Below are 19,899 nucleotides of genomic sequence, written 5' to 3' on the forward strand. Positions count from 1 at the left end.
GCGCTCTCTTCGGGCTTTGTACGATTGTAATGCTTACGCTATCGCAGCCCAGCGCGCGACCTCCACAGCCCAGTACCTGTATTTTTGTCGCATAGGAGTACACGCACAGCACGTGCCATACGCACAAACAGGGGAACGCCGCCGCAGCGGCAAGGTTAATGGCAGCAGCGTACAGCAGCGTTTCACTTAGCGCCATCTGGGGGTGTTGCAAGAAACCCAGCGGCCCGTGCGAGCAAGAACATAGCAGCGCCCGGAAAATCGGGAGAAAGGCAAGGGAAGCTTCGCTTTGAAAGAAAGGGGGGAGATTAAAGTTTATTAAGCAAATACGAGGTCTGTTAGAAAAGTATCCGTCCTTTGGCCGAAGAAAAGAAACTGGCATAACTGCAGCGTTGGAAACCTAATCACCCTCAAGGTAGTCTCCTTGGGACTCCACACACTTCTCCCAGTGGTGCTGCCATTGTTGGAAGCATTCCGAGAAGGCCTCTTTCGGAATGTAGTTTAGCTCAGCTGTCGTTGCAGCCATATTGCCCTCTCTTGTCTGAAAGCGCGCTCCTTTCAATAGCCTCTTGATTTATGGGAAAAGAGCTAGAAGTCGCAGGGGGCCATGCATATGAGGAGAGTAAGGAGCCTGTTGAACTACAGGAGTCTGGTGTTTCGCGAAAAAAGTCCGAATCAAGTGCGAGGAATGTGCAGGAGCATTGTCGTGATGGATGCGCCAATTTCCTGTTGACCTTAACTCCGGTCTCTTGCGCCGCACAGCATTACGTAGGCGACGGGGGAAATCCCTGTAGAACTCTTTGGTGATTGTTTGACCCTGTGGTGCGTACTCGTGGTGTACCACACCGCGGGAGTCAAATAAAGCAGTCAGAATCACTTTGACGTTGCTGCGCACTTGGCGGGCCTTCTTTGGTCTGGAATGCCTCCACTGTGACGTGGAATGCCTCCACTGTGACGACTGGGATTTGGTTTCCGGGTCGTACCCGTACACCCAAGACTCGTCACCAGTGATTATGGTGTTCATGAAGTCGGGGTCACTGTTTGTGGAATCCAGCATGTCCTGTGAGACTTCAACATGAAGTTGCTTTTGCTCCACCGTGAGCAGCTTCGGCACGAATTTCGCCGCAACTCCCATGGCCAAATCTTCGGTCATAATGGAACGTGCAGAAAAAGTGCTGATGTCCACCTCTTCCGCAATTTCTCGGATAGTCACACGACGGTCCCGCATCACCACAGCGTTCACTTCGGCAATGACCTGGTCATTTCGGCATGTTGATAGCCGACCGGAGCGTGGCTCGCTCTCCACCGATGTGCGGCCGTCTTTAAACCGGTTGTACCACTCCTTAATCTGTGCTGTTCATAGCATCGTCACCGAACGCCGTCTGAATCTTCCGAATAGGTTTCCACTTGGCTGTCGCCCAGTTTCTGGCAAAAATTGGTGCAGTAGCGCTGCTCCAGTCGCTCCGCCATTTTCCTTGCAATAATAATAATAAAAAAACCGACGAGAGCACTGCGCACTACCTCACTCAAACGCTGCGTCCCAGCGACTGACGCTATCGGCAGGCGGGAAAAAAATCGCGCATGCGCACGAAGGTTCAAGGTCGGCTGATGCAAGCGAGCTTGTTTCATATCCATCAGGTGTTTGCAAAAAAAAAATATTAAGGTTGGATACTTTTCTAACAGACCTCGGTACAATTTACGGCTGGTGGTAGCCGTATACACACGACCTCAACATGAGCCTTGTGGTATTCTACACCGTTAAAACAAACGGCGAGGCGACAGAACGGCATTGTTGAATGTTGTCCCTTCCTCTTCTTTCTTCCTCACCAGGCTACTTAACAAATTTTGGTTATACGCTGTAAGTTCTTACGTGCCATCCAAAGAGTGTTCTACCCAAGAATTTTTCAAATTAGTTCATTAACAGCAGAGATAGAAATATTTGAAGTGCCGCGAACCCGTGATTTCAGGAGGCGAGCGTCACCGCCAACATGCGAGCGTGTAGGCGCACTTGCGCGATAGACGTCGACTCTCCGGCTGGTAGCACGGCGCCCGTGAGGAGAGGGCCAAAGGGCGTTTGGTTTAAAATTTAAGCTCTTTCAGCGGCGCGTAGGCATGCATGTAATACTTAGCAGACACGATAATTCGCCGGCAATTTATGTACTGCGCTTGTCAGCTCAAAATTGCCAGACCTGGTGAGGGGCCCTTCAAAAGCGTTAGCAGTATTCGACAATGTCAATTTCGAACTATCCCTACTTCTTGAACTGACGGTGCCACAGCATATATTAAGGCGACTGACTAATGCGCTATAATATTTAGCATGTCAACCCTGAAGTAACCCAACACATTACACCAGTATTACTGGTAGGGGTGGGCTAATTGTTTACCCACGTCTTAGTTAAAGCAGTACACTTAAGGAAAAACGACCGGAGTAATTAACGACCAGAGCAGTTCCAGCTTGTCTCTGTCGGTATTTCTCGTGTTCCCGCGTTCTTCCAAGCTCACTGCTTCAGTTAATTATACGTGATTCGTCAATGCGCGCATTCTCGGTCGCGTCAAGCAGCGAGTGCCGGTCACTCTTGTACATCCTTGACCCTGAAGTATGTGTGTGCCCACTGTCGCAGCAGCTCCTCTCGTCCGATGGACGTGAGGCGAGCAGTCCATCAGCAGCAGCCGGCCGCAGCCCCCGTAGCAGCAGACCCTCTGCAGATGCGCAGCCCCATGGCCGACCTCCACGGGGGCCGGCAACGGGCCCTCGAGCTCAGCCTGCACCTGCTCAAGACTTACTCCTACAACGCCGGCCTGCAGCAGACGCACGAAGGTGTGCAATCTACATACGTAGTACATCTCTCGTGCACGTGGCTTTCGCACTAATCCACCCAATTTGCATGCAACTCAATGCACGTGTTGTACGTCTGCCAGTAGTATGTGTATGTGGCGGGTGGCAATCGCTTGGCGCTTTCTTCAAAGTTGTGGCGCAATCGATCTCGTTTGAAATGGCACAGGTTCTATTTCTGGGTTTTCAGTCGCCTCGTGTTTTCTTTTTATTTATAATTAAGTTCTTTACTTTTAATTTGCACTTGTTCTCAGTTAACGCCGCATAACTAATAAATGTTTAGCAGACGTTCCTGCTGCACAGTGCTATTTTCTTTTTCTTTCTGCAAAATCCATCTTCAAGGGGAAATTAACAATGCTTCTCATCTCCAGTTTTAAATCGTGTTTGTGCGGCAGTCGCGCCACGAGATAGCGCAGGAGTTGAGCCTCCATCTTTTCTATCGACTGCAATCACCGACCGTAGACTATCCAGCGGAGCGTAGGGATAGAAAGAAAGACATCGCCACGCCGAACCCGGCTGATTGCTTCAATATTAAAGTTACCCATGCACTTGCCAAACTTGCCTCGTTTCACCATTCCTGTTACTCCAGCCTTTTCAGCTACAAGAGAGCCTATGTTTGTTGAAGCTCAGTTTACTCGTTCCCGTATGACAGTAACGAATCCGCCCTTTCTTTTCGCGTCGCAATAAGCACTTCTGTCGTACTTTTATACGGGTTCACATGTGCAACTCAGTCCTGCATAGCTGCTTGCACGAGGCTCGGAGGCTCAGGCGCTTTTGGCTGGAGAGAAGCATTCAAAGCGACGCCGCTGCTCCCTGCAAGCTCCCGCCGCCACCGGGTCGCGGTTTTCGTGGGTGGAGTCCACGTCGGAGACGTCAGAGTGTTTCCTTCTCACCGTCTTCTCCCTCCCGCTGCTTGTTGCCGGGGCGACAGGGCCAACGTTGCCGTGGCAACGGTTCCCTCGCCGGGCATGATTGGTCACGGGAAGGCGCCTTCGCCTCTCTCGGCGCGCTTCCCTCCCGTCTGCGAAAAAAAAGTGACGCAGCAAGAAAAGAAGTGCCCGGCAAAGCTCATTATGTCTCGCCGTCGACAGGCGCCCTGCGTCGGCTGAAGCATAATACTGTTGCAGGGCCTATGAGAGTGGCAGAGGGGTTTTCGTTGAACGCCTCGGAATCTGAGACAGTTAGTGTCAATTGCTTGGAGCGAACGCTTCCAGCTGAACACGTGAGGAATCGCCACTGCCCTTGAAACCTCCCTCCCCCCTCCCCCTTTGGTCTACAACGTACAAGTGGGACCGTGTTTACAATATTTTCAACGTTAGTTTCATTTAATTTAAACGGTGTAAAGAGGTCAAAGCGAGAATGAAACGCATAACGTTTTGAGTGTGCAAAGGTTGCAGCTATTACAGAGAGCAATATGGTGCTCAATACTATCTCAGCACCAGAAAGCATACGAATAGCATATAGAGTCGAGCTTAGTTATACAGAACCCGCAGAACGTGGTAAAGCGACATTCCGATACATAAAAAAAGCAGTAACCTGAGGTCTCACTGAGCCCTACCTATGTTCGATTATAACTTCTTGCGACTGCAAGATCGGTAAACCGCGATGTTATGTGTGGAGGAAACCAGAGCACGGAGCGCTTGTCGCACTCACCAAAGGGTACCATAGTAATCTGTGTGTGAACGATGAAGTGTGAGCAACGGTCATTGTTGCCAGTCGTATTCTTAATTGCATGCATAAATGTAGAGTCTTTCTGTTTCTTTCTTTCTTCTGATTTGTCATTTTTATAGGTCGTTTAGGTCGAGGCAGCTGGTAATATTTTTGTTAACGCGTATGTTGTTGCTTATCATTCATAGCTTGATATGTATTTATTATTTGAGAGGATTGGCACTTCAAAATTCAACACAGTGAAGTGGTTTCAAGCTCTACCTTCTAGTTAACACAAGTATATCACAATAAAACATAAACAGCCGTTTTCCAGATACCACCTGCCTTTTTTCTACCTGCTTTCAACATTGTGACATACGAGTAGAGTTGTCGAGGCTTGACATTGGAATTATCTTAAATTGCACGTTTCGTCTCGGCTTCAGCCGAAAACTACAGGGAGCTAGCCCCACAATGAGTGCAAAGCTTATAGTCAGCCATCAAAATACAATATGCCCGAGAGGAAAGCAGCATCTACAGGGGTAGCAACATGAATCAGTATAACTTTTGCTTCTTGAAATGTTTCACCTATATATAGCAGAAAAGCCGGAGCTTCTTACTTGATGGGTCAGCGCCTGCGTAGTATCCACACATCGCGGAATAACAGGAATATTTCTGTCGCGATATTTTGTTATTAGCTAAAAAAAAAAGCCCGCAGTACCGTATGACAGGCGTACGAAAAAAATGAAACGCTGTTCTAATAGATCCGAGCGTCCTCGATGAAACAAGAAAGAGAGATATGTCGCGAAGCGAGCTTTTTCGAACTACGTCGTGAGAGAAGTCCACTGAAATAAGCTAATCGTGGGTGCCACAAGAATCTCACAAGGGAAATACACTAAACAAGCAGCATTGTAAGGAATTCTGCTGCTGTAAGCCGTATGTAAGAGAAAAAGTTGACACTGTTGAAATGTCTTGTGCACATAGCTGGGCACAAATGTAACAATTTTTTGAGGATATATTGTGGACTGCCACCAAGGCGAGGACAAAGTGGCGCGAATACCGGAAGAGAAAAAGAGAAGAACGAAAAACTTCAGTAAAATGGAGGAGCGGCTTTATCCGTCTCCGTTGAGTTCTTTACATCTATTATGATTGATTCATGGTTCAACATCCCAAAGTAACGCTATGGCTGTGAGAGACGCACTATATTATAGAACTTCGAATAAGTCTGGCTATTTTAGATTCTTGGACGTGTATATATATATATATATATATATATATATATATATATATATATATATAGTGAATTAAATAGTAGTTCAATATAACGTAGGACATACCCGTCATATATATCTAAGCTTGTTACGTTGTCAAGTAGGTATGTTGTATGTTATGTATATGTACGTAACTTTTGTGCACTCACGTGTGAAACTGTGTCTTCGTATGTATTCTCGGACAGTTCGAATATACTTGTGTTTACATACATGCATCTGTATATATGTTTATCATCTCTGTGTTTCTGGGTACTCCTGTACAGAACTTTGTGTTCATGCTGACTGACTGTATTTTGTGATATATATTTGGCACATTGTGTGACATATTTTGTGATAACTTTTTCCTTTGCCAAAAGCTGGGCATTTTTGCGTTCTGCCTCTATCGGAATGCGGTGATCTATCGTGGTGAACGAAGCAGAGCGCATTACTCGAAGCTAACCAACTTATACTATGGTCAGACAGGGAAAATTGAATAGACTGGAAAGCGAACACTTTCTCATTATTGACTCAACGAATACACGTTTGAAAGGGAGTGTGGAAGCCGGGCACGTCAAGATCCACCAAAACCATAAGCAAGAGCAACACATAAGTCGATTATACATTAGTATATAAACAAATGGTTGGGACCTTTTGAGCCTTCTCTCTTCGCTCGCAAAGTTACAGCAAGTTGAATTTCGCTCGAATTAAACGTCACATAATGACACGCAAGAACTCGTTTCTCTTTATATTATTTATAGAAGCGCATACTTACTATATAAGGGTTGATTGGTTGAGTGCACGCATACAAAATGTAATGCGATGCTGAAGAACGGAGTCTTGTGCATATGCATATTGTATGCTACTAAGCAGAGAGAACAGAAAACCTCAAGCAAAGCGCTTTTACTAGGTCGCTATAAAGCGCGCGTAAATCTGCGCATGACGTGGCATGCGCGCAAGTGTAAATCTGCCTTCGCGCAGTCTCAGTCCAAGCGTGCTTGTTTCGTCTGGCACATGTAGCCGTCAAGGCAGCCGACCTGGAGACCCTGAAGCCTGCGGTGGAGCCGCCCACGCAGGGTCACACCACGCTGCAGGTTCTGGAGGCCGCTACTCGACCCTTGGGATCGGCCGTGGCTCCGGTGCAGGCAAACCCGCACTCCATGGGTCTGCCGGGACACCTGCACCAGCAGCCGCAGCACCATCAACAACCGCAGCAGCACTCGGTGAGCGATTGTTTCGCGTTTGATTCCTTCATTAATTCTACACACACCTAGCTGCGCTTCTGCACTTCTTTTTCCGCGGTGTTTGGCGAGCAACGAGCTTTCTTATTTTAAATGCTTTGCACGGAGCCGACTACCGGATCTTTCTTTCTTATTATTTTTTATGTACTGTTCACACGATCGCCGCCTATAGAAAACATGCATCGCGTCTGATTAGGTACCGAATTGATTTAGGATATTGTGTTCGGTGGAATGCTTCTGTGATGCGCAACCGCGAGGTGCCAGCGTGTGCACACGGAGCAGGAACTGCGTCGCACGCTGCAGAAAAGGTTCGTGGTGGCAGGTAACGAATCAGCGGTGTATACGGTAACCGTTATTTGTATCGTTCTGTTGCTGCCTAGCACGGAACGTCCCGTATAACAACTCATAGGGATCAAGCGTTTTCTTCTTTGGGCAGCTCCGCTGCAGCTCAAGATACCGGATGCAAATAGCGGAGTTTCGGAACTCGAGATTGTAGAGATTTAATTCAAAACTTGTAAAGTTAATTCGAGAATGACACTCTATATAGCACTATGGCACGGCTCCTCCAGCTCGCCTGACGCTCCAAAGCACAGGAAATTTAGAAGCGTGCTGCTCCCCTGTCAATTCTCGGTCTATCGAAACAGGTGCACGGGTAACAGTGCAATAGCGTCGGTACTTTCGACAACTGATTCTGTACGTACTTGCATATGTGACGCGCTGAGCGAAACATAAGCGCCGGGTGACATGGTGAGGTATTGCGCGTTCGTCAGAGCTCATCGGGACCCCTGGCGGGCCAGCAGCCACCTCCGCAGCCGCAGCAGCAGCACCCGCCGCACGGTGGATCGCAGCATGGAGTCGGGAGCGACAAGCCTGCCAAGCAGAAGCGCCACCGGACCCGGTTCACACCGGCGCAACTGCAGGAACTGGAGCGCTCCTTCTCCAAGACGCATTACCCGGACATATTCATGCGCGAGGAACTCGCCATGAGGATCGGACTGACCGAGTCACGCGTTCAGGTGAGCCCGCAGTCTTGAGCAAAGTGGGCAGAGAGAGAGGGACAGAGCCTGTGCGCCCGCGTATATGGGTCTCATCGTCCCGCGAACAATCGACTCGTGGCGCTTAAGTTTTTGAAAGATTTACCTTGGATGTACAAGAAACGTCGTGATGGGGGACTCCTTAATAATCATGACCTTCCGGATTCGTTTAACACGCACTTAAAGGGACAACAAAAGCGAAACACTAAATCAGTTTACACTAAAAATTATGGGGTTTTACGAGCCAAAATCACGATCTGATTATGAGGCACGCCGTAGTGGGGGGACTCCGGAAAATTAGACCACCTGGGGTTCTTTAAAGTGCACCTAAATCTAAGTACACGGGTGTTTTCGCATTTCGCCCCCATCGAAATGCGGCCGCCGTGGCCGGGATTCGATCCCGCGACCTCGTGCTTAGCAGTCCAACACCATAACCACTAAGCAACCACGGGGGGTAAGAACGATCGTGCATTGCAGCGACCGGCGCGTATACCACACAAGAACGAGGAGGACGAAAAGGTACGCGACAAGCATAAAGGCAAGCACAAATGCTCAGCTTTCACCGGTGGCTTGATACGCATGTAGGCGCAGTTCTGCATGTCTAGAAAGCTTAATAATGTCTTCAATATAGGCCATTTAGGAATATATTGCTTAGCAAGAGCCTAAAATGCGTTACAGCAACCATTACCACAAATTCTGCTAAAGTCCACTATTTTATACATGTTTTATATATCTGTTGTTCCATGGCGGAGGTGAAGCTCAGTATAATAAAAACTAGCCCCGCAAGCACTGATACGAAAGCATGAATTCTATGGCCAATTCGAAATATAATAATAATAATAATAATAATAATAATAATAATAATAATAATAATAATAATAATAATAATAATAATAATAATAATAATAATACGCAACAAAGAAAGCAGAAGTAAAGATTGATGTGGAAAATATGACTATACTTATACAAAGCCCTACTTTAGATGGTCAGTGACTCTGCACACAGATAGTTCGCGCATGTCTGCGAATGTATAATGCAAACTCGGCTAGTATTACCGCGAGCAAGATTGCGCTACATTTGCACGTCACTGCTGTGAGAGAGAGATAAACTTTAATGAATAAAACAAAATTTGAGGTCCGTGTTTGGGGCCCCTAGTCCAGGGCTCCACTGGCGCGAGCGGCTCGCTGGGCTTGGTCCAGGAAAGAGCCAGTTGGCTGTCCTGATCCTCGTCCGCAAACCGCGCCTCCCACTGCCTGTTAAAATATTGTGTTTTTAATTGTGTGGAGTTCATATGTGTCGGTCTGTTTGGGCATATCCACGTGATGTGCCGTAACGTTGGCGTGTCCCCGCACAACGGGCATTCGTCAGTGTATCGTGTTTGGTGAATACGGCTAAGTGTATGTAGGTTCGGGTACGTGTGTACTTGAAGTCGGCGCCAATTCCTCGCCTGTTGACTGTTTAACTTTGGGTGAGGGCGTCCATATTGCCTCCGCTCCTGTCTTCGATGTTCGAGGATGTCGGCGTCACTGCTGTGAACATTGCAGAATATAGCGCTTCTTTTTTTCCAACGTCAGCGTGCATTAGTATTCCAAGATTTTCTTCTTGTTTTCGTTCCTTTCTTTTATTACTATACTTTTCTTAGGCTGCTTATACGCTCACATAACGGGCCTAAATATTTATTTATTTTATTTTATTTATTTATTATACCGCAAGGGTCCCGTGAGGGACATTCTTCATTTGCTAAATGGTGAGCAGCCTGTAAGTTTTTGTGCCTCAATTGCTCTCCTTGCTGCTTATGCCCAGTTTTATTTTGGTCCTTATTCGTCCCTGGTGTTTTAATCCTGCGGCCGAATATTGTAACACTATAATACTGCAGGGATAACGTCACCTGCGTTATTGGCAACTCGGCATGACGGTTGATAACTAAAGAACAACGTAAAACGAAATGAATTGTTACGAAGTACGGCTCCTGATTTTCATAACCAACTATATAAGCTGCTTGCCCCCCCAACAAACTTTTTTTTTTGTCTTTGTAAAGGCTGCTTCTCTGCACGGTGCGTTATATTGTGGTGAAGTACAATTAGGGACTTGTGCGATGAGAAGTATCGATGAAACATCATTTGCGCAGCTTTACGAGTGGGTGAGAAAAACTTTATTTCGAATCTGAAGGATTCGCGTCCGGCGAGTTAGTGGCCGTGTTGGGGCACCCGCCGAGGTTACGGCCAAGAGTTCTTGTCTCCCGGCGGCTTCCTTGGCCCGCTGGACTGCCCAGAGTTGGTCTTCCAGGTTCGAGCTCAGCAGCGCGGCCTGCCATCGCGCGCGGAGGCTGTCGGTGGAGGGCTCGCTCTTATTATCGTGTATTTTAAGTCCCTGTCATTTCCAAAGCATGTGTTCTAGCGTGGCTCTGGTGCCGCACACTTTGCACCTATTTGTTGTGTATATCTCTGGATAAATAGCGCGCATTAGTATCGGACTCTTGTATGATTTGGTTTGTAGTTGTCGCCACTGGACCGCTTGCGATCTATTGAGTAGTGGATGGGGTGGTGGATAAGTGCATCTTGCAATGGTTCGTGATGTCGTTGAACCTGGTCATTCTGTCTTCCCATTCCCATACCTCGGAGGGCCCTGTCGAGGGGTCTGCGTTAGTCGCAGCTTGGAAAGTGAGTCCTCGAGCTACGTTGTGTGCCGCCACGTTAGGGTTGTCCTCTAATGCATGCACGATTATGTTACGCATGTGTTTCTGCATATAGGAGCTTGAAATGCACGATGTCTCATCTGGCCATATGAAAAAGAAATCACGGAAACGCAGTTTTTCATCGCCGGCCTTTTACTTTCTACATACGCTGACGAGGCGTGCGTCATGACATATATTTTCACAATGATTATTATAGATTAGCAAGCAAGTATAGAAGTAATTTTATTTTTGTGTTTGAAGATGAAATTCATGGTTTGTTTATTCTGCTGCGCTACCACATTTCGTTTCCTTTGATCTTACGTTCTAACGAAAGTTCCTGTGTCATTCCTTGTATGATATCCATCAGGATAGTTATGTCAGGCAAGCGACCTAACCTTCTAGGAAATTGGTGATCTAAATTCTGCACTAAAGTCTTCTTCTTTTTTTTTTTCAACCTACGATATCGCTCATTTTTCGCACTCGCATTTATCCAGTTTGTTTATGTATTTAGGTATGTTCTCACGTTGTAATAATGGTTAAAAACCAAACATTGCCGAAAGTGTCAGCTATGAATCGGACTCCTTATTGTGCGAACTTGTGCCCAGAATGACAAACAACACTCGAATCACAACGACAGCTGCAAGCGCAGTCGTCGAATTAACCTCATGGGTCAATTGACGTACGTCCGTTATTCATACAGGTCTCATCATATACATGCCAGAGTAATCACTAGTGCTCACGTAAATTCCAGCATGTATAACGTATTCGCGATTCGCGGATAAACAGATCTGACATCAGACACGCCTCCGTCAAGAAATTTCTGATACTGTGTATAGGTGCGCGTAACCACGCCGAGCAACAACTTATAACAATGATAATCCGGTGAATACGGACACTGGCAAAAAGTAGAACAAAGAGGCTTGCCTACATATTTGTCCCTTTAATGTCACAAATTAGTACACTGTGCATAATGCTAATAGTTACAGGCTGGTTTAAATTCACACTTTCGGCAGCTGATGTTCGACGCTCTGTCGCGTCATAAAAAGCAAGGACCAAGCAGCTTAGTTTGCGCTCGTTATTATTGTAGAAAAAGGTGAAGAAAAAGAAAAAGAAAAGAAAACAGCTAGTGTGATACAAGCCGAGAATAACGCCAAAGCGTTTTGTTTGTCGGAAAACAGAAACAATCGAGACGCAAGACGTCATTCAGCGGGAAAGCGTCGCGCGCAAGAAATCGCAAAAGGACGCTGTATACGTGCACGTCAGGAACTGACCGAAACGGGAGAGCGCAGTTGCGTCCTCGTACATGCAACTACGCGCGAGCCAAAGCAGCCAGACGACGCTCGTTTATACGAGCGCACGCGAGAAAGCCGTGTTTCCAAATCAAGCGCAGAGGCAAGCGGCGTGTAATCGAGGCGCCGCGAGGGCAAATAAACGCTCGCGGGCGACGCAGCCAAGGCCTGAATCCTCGTCCTCGTCTTCGTTGGAGGAGCGCGAGAGGCGGCGTCATCGATCGGCCTCGGAGAGTTGGGGCGTGGCCTGCTCTTATCGACCACCGCGCTTGATTGACAGTCGTCGCCGAGCTGTCAGGCGTGTGCAGCCACGCGAGCGTCGCAACTCGTATCTATAGGTTACGCACTTCTCATTGCACTCCTTTTGACGCATGCAGTGCTTCGTTATACCTAGCATTCGTGAGCAGTGTCTTTGAGAAACATCCGAATCCCCCATCCGGAAGAAGGCTGGATGATAAGACACGGCTGCTGGTGACTCGTGCGAGCGTGTCGTCACGGACGTGAATGGGGCCGCGGCGCGCTTGTCAATTTCAGGCTGTACGCTTAAGCTATACAGGAATTCAGTATTTCACTTTGTTGACGGAGTTTAACGTTCCAAAATAACACTGGAGGCCGTGATAAATGCAGCATTGAAGAGCTCCGGATTTAATTTTGAATGTCGATCTATAACGGGGTCCTAGCTTAACGTGCGTGCACCCAAAGCTTGGAACAGAAGCGTTCTTTCATTCCACCCTCACCGAAATGTTACCGCTGCTCCCGGAGAACGAACACGCCACCTCGTGATCAGCAGCAGAAATTCATAAATATAGCGATAGCGTGTTGAGTATTTAGTTTTTTTTTTTTTCTTGCGATACCAACGGCCTGTATAACTTTGCTCTCTGACGTTCAACATGTGGAATATCCGAGCGATTCAGCGGCTAGCTATTAGGTATCATGTTACGTACCGTATTTTATCGGCTGATTTTGCGGCTTAGGGAGCCGAGCGACAGAATGAAATGAATAATAGGTAATATCTGCAGTGCCGCAGTGAAAACAGTGCGGTAATGTATTTTACATTAGCAGCGTGTGCTACACGAAACCGAAGCAAGTTATACGAGTCGCACGTCGGAAGACAACTTTCCGATGTAATAATATCTTCAACGACGTATATGCTCTCGGATCGTTACAGGCGTTGAAGATTGTTGGCATAATCAATTAATGAACAATTAAAAGCAGTCGCCGCATCCACTTTCGGCCATGCGCCATATCTACCTGGAAAAGAAAAAAAAATGAAGGCGCATGGCACTAAGTGAGATGTGCGAAACTAAACAGTGAGGTGTCCGGAAACAATCATGCCAGAAAGCGGCAATTTTGCAGTGAAATGTGGTGAAAATAACAATGCTATAAATCAACATTGCCGCAAAACGCGGGATCAATTATGCGTATACTTGTGCTTATGGCACGATGCTGCGTTTCTTTTATGACTAAAAATAAAAAGAAGTACCGGAAAAGACCTTTTCATCTTCTTTCTCAACAAACTATAGAAGATAACGCCGCAGGTCGAGAGCCACTCGGACCACTGGCCAAGCGTGAAAAGGAATGCCGTTAGAATAGAATCGTCACTTTATTCCGACGCAGAAGTTTCTGTAGGCCGCATGCAGGTTCACCGGGGCCACGGGCCGTGCGATACCGTCTACACATTCGACGGCGTATATTAATTACCACAATTACCATATAAGATGCACTGTTTAGGGCACGGAACGGACTCATTTTTGAAAAACGCCGCGACGTTGTCTTTCCTCGCTTAGCGTCCTCGATCGGGCGCTATTTGAAAATGGTTTCCGTTCGTAAGTGCTCGTTGCCATTGGCTGGCGACCTTCGTTTATAATACGTCAATCTTCAGGGATGGCTAGAGGTTGCCATTACGAACAGTTCCAACGCAAATTCCGACAACTCCAACGCGCGCGCGTGCGTGCGTGCGTGCGTGCGTGCGTGAATGCGTGCGTGCGTGCGTGAATGCGGCCTCCCCATTTTTTTAGCATTCTTTTTTTTTTTTTTTTGCAAAATGTACAAGATGCAGAGCGACCGCCTGACCTGCATGCGAGTCCGCGAGTAGCCGCATAACGCCGGCTGCGACCGAAGAGAAAGGGTTGCGAGAAGGAGAGAGGGAGGAAGAGACGAGATGTGGCGGGCAGAGTTGTTCCACGTCGAGAGCGCTAGAGGGGCGACGTGCTCCATTAAGCGCGCGCTGGAGCCTAACGAAAATGCGCGCGTGTGATATCATCCAGGAGGTGTGTTTTCAAGTGCAGCCCGTGAAGGGTGTTGAAATGAGCCGGAGAGAAGACGGCGCGGCGCTCCAGCCGCAGCTCGTAGCGCGCGCGCCAATGCACAAACTGCCTCGCGCCCGGAGCCACTTACGTTCTCGACTTCTCGCCTTCGGCGCCTGGCCACCCTTTTTTTTCTTTTTTTTTTTTTTCGTGCGCCGTTTCGTTTAGATGCGCTGAGAGAGCGAAAGCCCAGATGAAAAAACTGCGTTGGCGAAGATGTTCTGCGCTTTTCATTTCTTCGTGTTGTTTCTTCTTCTTCTTCTTATCCTTCAGCAAGAAAAATGTGGCCGGAGCTTGCGCCGAATGCATTTTTAAACGCTGAGGCATCCAATCTATGAGAACTTGGCTTCAGTTGACAAAATGCGCGGTTCTGGTGAGAACTCCGGAGCGTTACGTCTTTGGCGTCTTACTCGCTGCGTCTGTTATATGCGCGAGTATCCGTGCGGTCTGCAATGAAGTTTGTGGTGGTTTTGAGAAGTCCTTATTGGTTAATTCTTGTAAACGAGTGGACTGATGAGACATACGTAGTGTTTTTTATATTAATTTTATATGTAGAGATGGGCAAAGGGGTCAGTGTTAAAAAAATAATTGTAACGCGTTTCTTGAGTGGTATATTCGATCCGAAGCAATAAAACACAAAGCCTCACGTCAGATTTTCGCCTTAATATTCCATTCTTCTAGTATGCGCCTATATATAGCTTTCTCATTAATTTCAGACCGCGCGACCTTTTTTGATTGACCGCTCAAGTTAGGTTCCTCAAAGCTTTGCTTTACTTCTTGTAGGGAGGCGTTTGTTGTCAGACAGTAGGACAATGCCAAACCCTTTGTTAGTCATTTTTGCGTTGTAAGCCTTAAGCTATTATTTCCACATTTTAAATATTTCTCCCTCATCACGTAATTTAAGAAATGAAAAACACTGCGACTTGTTAGCAATGTAAAAAACATTCTGCTATGCCGCCATTCCCTGAGATTTGTAATTCCTTGATACAGCACGCACCTTTTCTTCTACAGCTTATTCGAGAACGGCGTCCCTTCAAATGCACTGTCTATTCGAATTAATAATGGCCACATAAGATCTTTTACCTGTACCAAAATCTAAGTGCGTGGGCGTTACAGCACTTCGCTTCATTCGGAATATGATGGCTGCTACGGCGCTATATAGTTGCGCCGCCACCACAGATATCCGTGAGCTCGTGCGCTCCACTTGTACCTGCAGATAGCTTCCTCGAAGGTGCGTATCGATCTCCCATCGTAACCAGGAGGCAGAAACAATAAGTGTGCAGAACACCGCTCATCAGGTGATGCCCTCAGCTTCTCGCACACACACGGACAGACACACGCATTGGAGACGAGCCAAGTGCTCGGAAGAGGAGCCGCGGCGTTGGTTGGCAGCAGGCCTCACCTCGCGCGCACTCATCGGCCGCCCGCCTTCAGCGGTGAAAGAAGAAAAAAAAAAGGGGGGGGGGGGGAGAGGCGGCGTAGCAGCAAGAGCGAGAGGAGCAGAGATTACTTTTTAATGGAACAGCAAAACCACATTAATATCAAATGCAGGTTCCCTGTCGCGGGCCCGACCCACGCTCCGGCGCCGCGTCCCCAGAGGACGCGGGCGGCTTCGGACTCGGGATTCGGGCTCGACTCGGCTTGGCCGGGAGAGAGACTTGGCCACGATGCGCCCCCTAACGGTTCTCCCGGGCATACTTGGAGGAGCGGGCAGGGGAAGCGGAGACAAGTCTGGGCGCGTAGGGAAAGAGGGAAGCTCGGGTGGCAGGCCAGGAACGCCACTTCCCCCAGCCGCCGTCTGCCTCCGCTTTCCCGCTGACGGTTGTCACCGTCATTCCGGCCTGCCCTTTTTGGTAATTTATACTAGGTGGCCGCCGCGGCTCTGGATACGACTTTGGCTTCTGCCCGGTCTGCTGCTTGCGGTCGCCGGGAGCTGGAGGCCGAACGCGGATAAAGAAAGAAAGGTGGCTAAGGTAGAAAAGGGAGGAGGTGCAAAAAGTAGAAAGGGAAAAAAAAGGAAAACAGTCGTATCTTCTTGCCGAGTGCCACCGTTGGTGGGAGTTGCGGTGGCCGAGAGAGCGGCCCGTGGTTTTTCTTGCGCCGTCAAGAACGCTAGCCTCGTTGCCGGTGTTCGTTTCGTCGCGTCTCTGGAGAACGCCGCTGCCACGTGGAGCGTTCTTCTCTTTCCTCCGGCGTGTTGGTCACTGTTGCTTCTTGCTCTCTTGCCCTTTTCCCGCTTACCTCGGTATTTCCCGCCGCGGTTATCGGTTCCTTTCGTTTTCTTCTTGTACTTTGGCTTCCGCACCGGCGCCACGCTCTGGTCGGGCGCCGGGCCCGTGCTCGATCGTATATATCCCGTGGCGCTCCAGTTTCGCCGTTCTTCCCCCTTCGTTCTCCCTCCAGCCTGCGTCGTCGCGTGTCCACTGTCTTTTCTCGCTGTCCTGCGGGGGGCTTGCCGAGGATTGCTTAGACTGTTTATTGGTCGGGCTCCCTTCGGCTATCGCGCCGGGGGTTTAGGCTGCCCGCGCAGGGAGAGAGAGAGGACGCGAGTGTCGCCGGCCCAAAGTCGTTCTCTTCCTGCGGCAACTTTTTTCTTCGCGCTCCCGGCCGAGCTGTCGCGGCAACCGACGCGTTCGCTCTTTGCGTGTCTTTGTTCGTGGCCGCAAAGTTTCATTTATTTCGGGTGCACGCCGCCGGCGCTAGCTGCCTTATAGACGAGCGCAAGCCACTGGCCTGTTTCCCGGAACGGAAGGAATTTGTAGGCGCCGGGCGGACAACAGCCTTCTCATTAAGTACGGCGACAGGGCACTGAACTTGCCGCAAAGAGTTCTCTCTTGATCTGTTCTGGCTCGAAGTTCTGTATCGTGTCGAGCGGAGGGCTTAAGCCGGCAGTTTTATCACGTTGGACGCAGCAGCGACCAGCGCATTCCTTTAGCCGATAACAGAGTTTTCTTGTTTAATTTATTCTGTTCAGAAGCCAGAAAAAGAAATAAGAAACAATAAGGAGGGGGGAGAATCCGAGACAAGTTCGCCTTACCTCGAGATGCTGCAATATACGAACGCCTGCACAACAATTTACTTTGTCGTATTGTGCTTGTATTTCTGTGTGTGCCAAGGAAACAGAGACTCATTGCTGCAACTAGTTTCGTTTAGTTAACCCCTTTTGGGTGCACATACACACTCATATACACACGACTGCCGAAATATGCGTGTCCTGCATTACTCTGGAGAAAGATAGCTCCTTATTGAAAGCGGTGTATTTTGCCGGCATATGCTCGGTCGGCACGCTACTCTGCAGGAACAGACAAATGTGTGGAGAAAGGCCCGGGCACAGTATTCGCGCGCCAACATTTTCACCTTACAATGTATACGAATAAAAGTAGGTTTTGAAGAAAGTCACGAAAATAACAAATTTACATCAGTTGTCAGCTCAATTTCACTCCATATTTTTACCATTATGAATGGCTATGTTACTTCGGAAGCGTGCGAAAAATCCGCGATTCGTAAACTAGAGAGGCTCTGCATAGCGCTTTGTTGTGGTTGTATTTGATGTTTCTTTATTATTTTTTATTGTATTTACCTCTACAGGCAGATTATTTTTTCAAATCTCCGCGCAGCAAGGCGCTCCTTCTAGAGAAGGCAGCCCTTTGTCCCAGTTTAACGTTCTCTGCACCAAAACACAATCGCTTTTTTTTTTTTGTGATATATCCCAGCTTCCTTGTTTCACTCGCACTGTGCCCTGTAAACTTTACAGTCATGCCCAGTCGTCTCATCTTCGGAACCTAATTTCATTAATGGCCACGGTTCTATATTATTGTAAAGATGGCACAAGTTCCATTGTCCTCTTTCGTTCGTCCTTCGTCTATTTTCCGGGAGGCTATTTGGAGAGAGAGAGAGAGAGAGATAAGATGTCAAAGGTAGCAAGGATAACCAGAAGACGAGCAGCCCATTTGCTACACCGGATGGGTAAGGGGAAACATAAATATGAAAAGAGCGTTTTTAGAGCTGCGCGTGTGACACAGATGTCACCCTCCTCATTTCTGCGAAAAAGAACGCTGAAACGCGCAATACAGCGACGCACAAATGCAGGTGCTTCGCGTATCAATGCTGCGTGCTTTCCTCGGACCAACTGTGCATCTAATCTTGCCCCTTTGCAGGTGTGGTTTCAGAACCGTCGCGCCAAGTGGAAGAAGCGCAAGAAGACGAGCAACGTGTTCCGCAGCCCGGGGCGTTGCTCCCTTCGCACAGCCTGCCGCCCTTCGGTTCGGTGGGCGATGCCGCCGCGGGGCTCACCTTCGGCTCGGCCTCGGACCCCGGCGGACCGCCGCGCTGGGCGCCGCACGCCAGCATGTCCCAGATGGGACACCTGGGGCCCGCGCTGGCCAGGCAGCCGCCCCTTGGTCCGCCCACGTCCGTGCCAACCATCGGGCAGGTAGGCGCGGGTCGAAAAGCTCGCGTGGGATGGCAATTCGTGGCACCGAAGCTAAAGATGGGGCACGAAAAGAAAGAAATCAAGGAGCACCGTGCGTGCTTAGTTTTGACACCATATAGGAATGCGGAACTGTAGCCGTACTGCAGCCACATTTTTTTTTCGGGCATTGCTGTACTATTGGATTTTACTGGAAATGATGTCGTAGTCGGCGTTCGGCGCAGTTTATCATCATTACATCATCATGGTATAGACGTCTGCACAGGGTAATGCGAACGGGCCCATAATGTTCTAAAGAACATTAAACGACAACTGAAACCAGTCGCCCAAATTGGAGCTCAGAAACTGTGGCGTTACAAGGCGTATACAAACATCAGTGACAAAATCATCATTAACTCATTATACATGATCATCATAGAAGGCATGAGAATCTATAAGGTTCCGATGAGGTGCTTCAGCTATGGCTGTGAGCGTGCATATGTCCCAAACGATTTTTTTCTTCTTGGTTTTCTTTTTTGTGTGCGCATTTATTGCGCAACCGAAGAGTTTTTCTTTCGCTATACGTATGTCGAGCCTCCAGACTATGGAATGGTGCTTGTAATCTAGGCATGCTTTACAGGAAGTAGGTACATTTATCTTGTTCTAAAGGACGTACACTAGTGTTAAAAAGCAAGGTGACACTGTGATTAATAAGGTGCTCGAATTCACGTTTGTTTCCCTTCCGCTTCTGCAGTTAAATATGTCAGTGTGGAAATATGTGGTCTGAGATATATTCTACTTTTTGATTGCAGGCTGCAAATTCCTGCAGTCCACCAGACTTTGGAAACTGCTACAACTCGTTACAATCTTGGAGCATGCTCGACTCCAACATGCTATGGAATTAGGCCATGCCAAGCTACATTTCTAAGTGAGTGTGACACTTTCTTTGTTTTGAAAATAATATTTATAGTGTATTTTTAATAGTGTTGCAATTCCCAATACCTAAATGAGAGCATCTTTAAGATTAGTCTTATCACAGTTACTCTAAGACTGCAAGGGCACGAGAAATGTCACAGGCGTTAGGAAGACGTCTCTTTTTGTTAAAATTGATAAAACAGTCGTTTTTTTCAATCAATATGTCTCCCAAGACGCTTTCAGAAGAAGCTTTACCTCAGGGTCAATTTTTCTATTTCGATACCTCCAAAATGCAAAAATTCTCTCGCTAG

General features: G+C 48.0%; 1 protein-coding gene across 1 annotated transcript; it reads left to right on the forward strand.

Annotated features, from left to right (window-relative positions):
• Positions 1-4,515: 4,515 nt before the first annotated feature.
• Positions 4,516-19,578, forward strand: LOC119440757 (homeobox protein orthopedia-like). Its single transcript, XM_049663045.1, is given in 6 exon segments — positions 4,516-4,522; positions 6,742-6,944; positions 7,733-7,978; positions 18,423-18,483; positions 18,486-18,697; positions 19,486-19,578. Coding segments are annotated over 6 exon segments (822 nt in total).
• The last annotated feature ends 321 nt before the right edge of the window (positions 19,579-19,899 follow it).

Source organism: Dermacentor silvarum, chromosome 2, assembly GCF_013339745.2.
Source record: "Dermacentor silvarum isolate Dsil-2018 chromosome 2, BIME_Dsil_1.4, whole genome shotgun sequence".
Taxonomy (NCBI): domain Eukaryota; kingdom Metazoa; phylum Arthropoda; class Arachnida; order Ixodida; family Ixodidae; genus Dermacentor; species Dermacentor silvarum.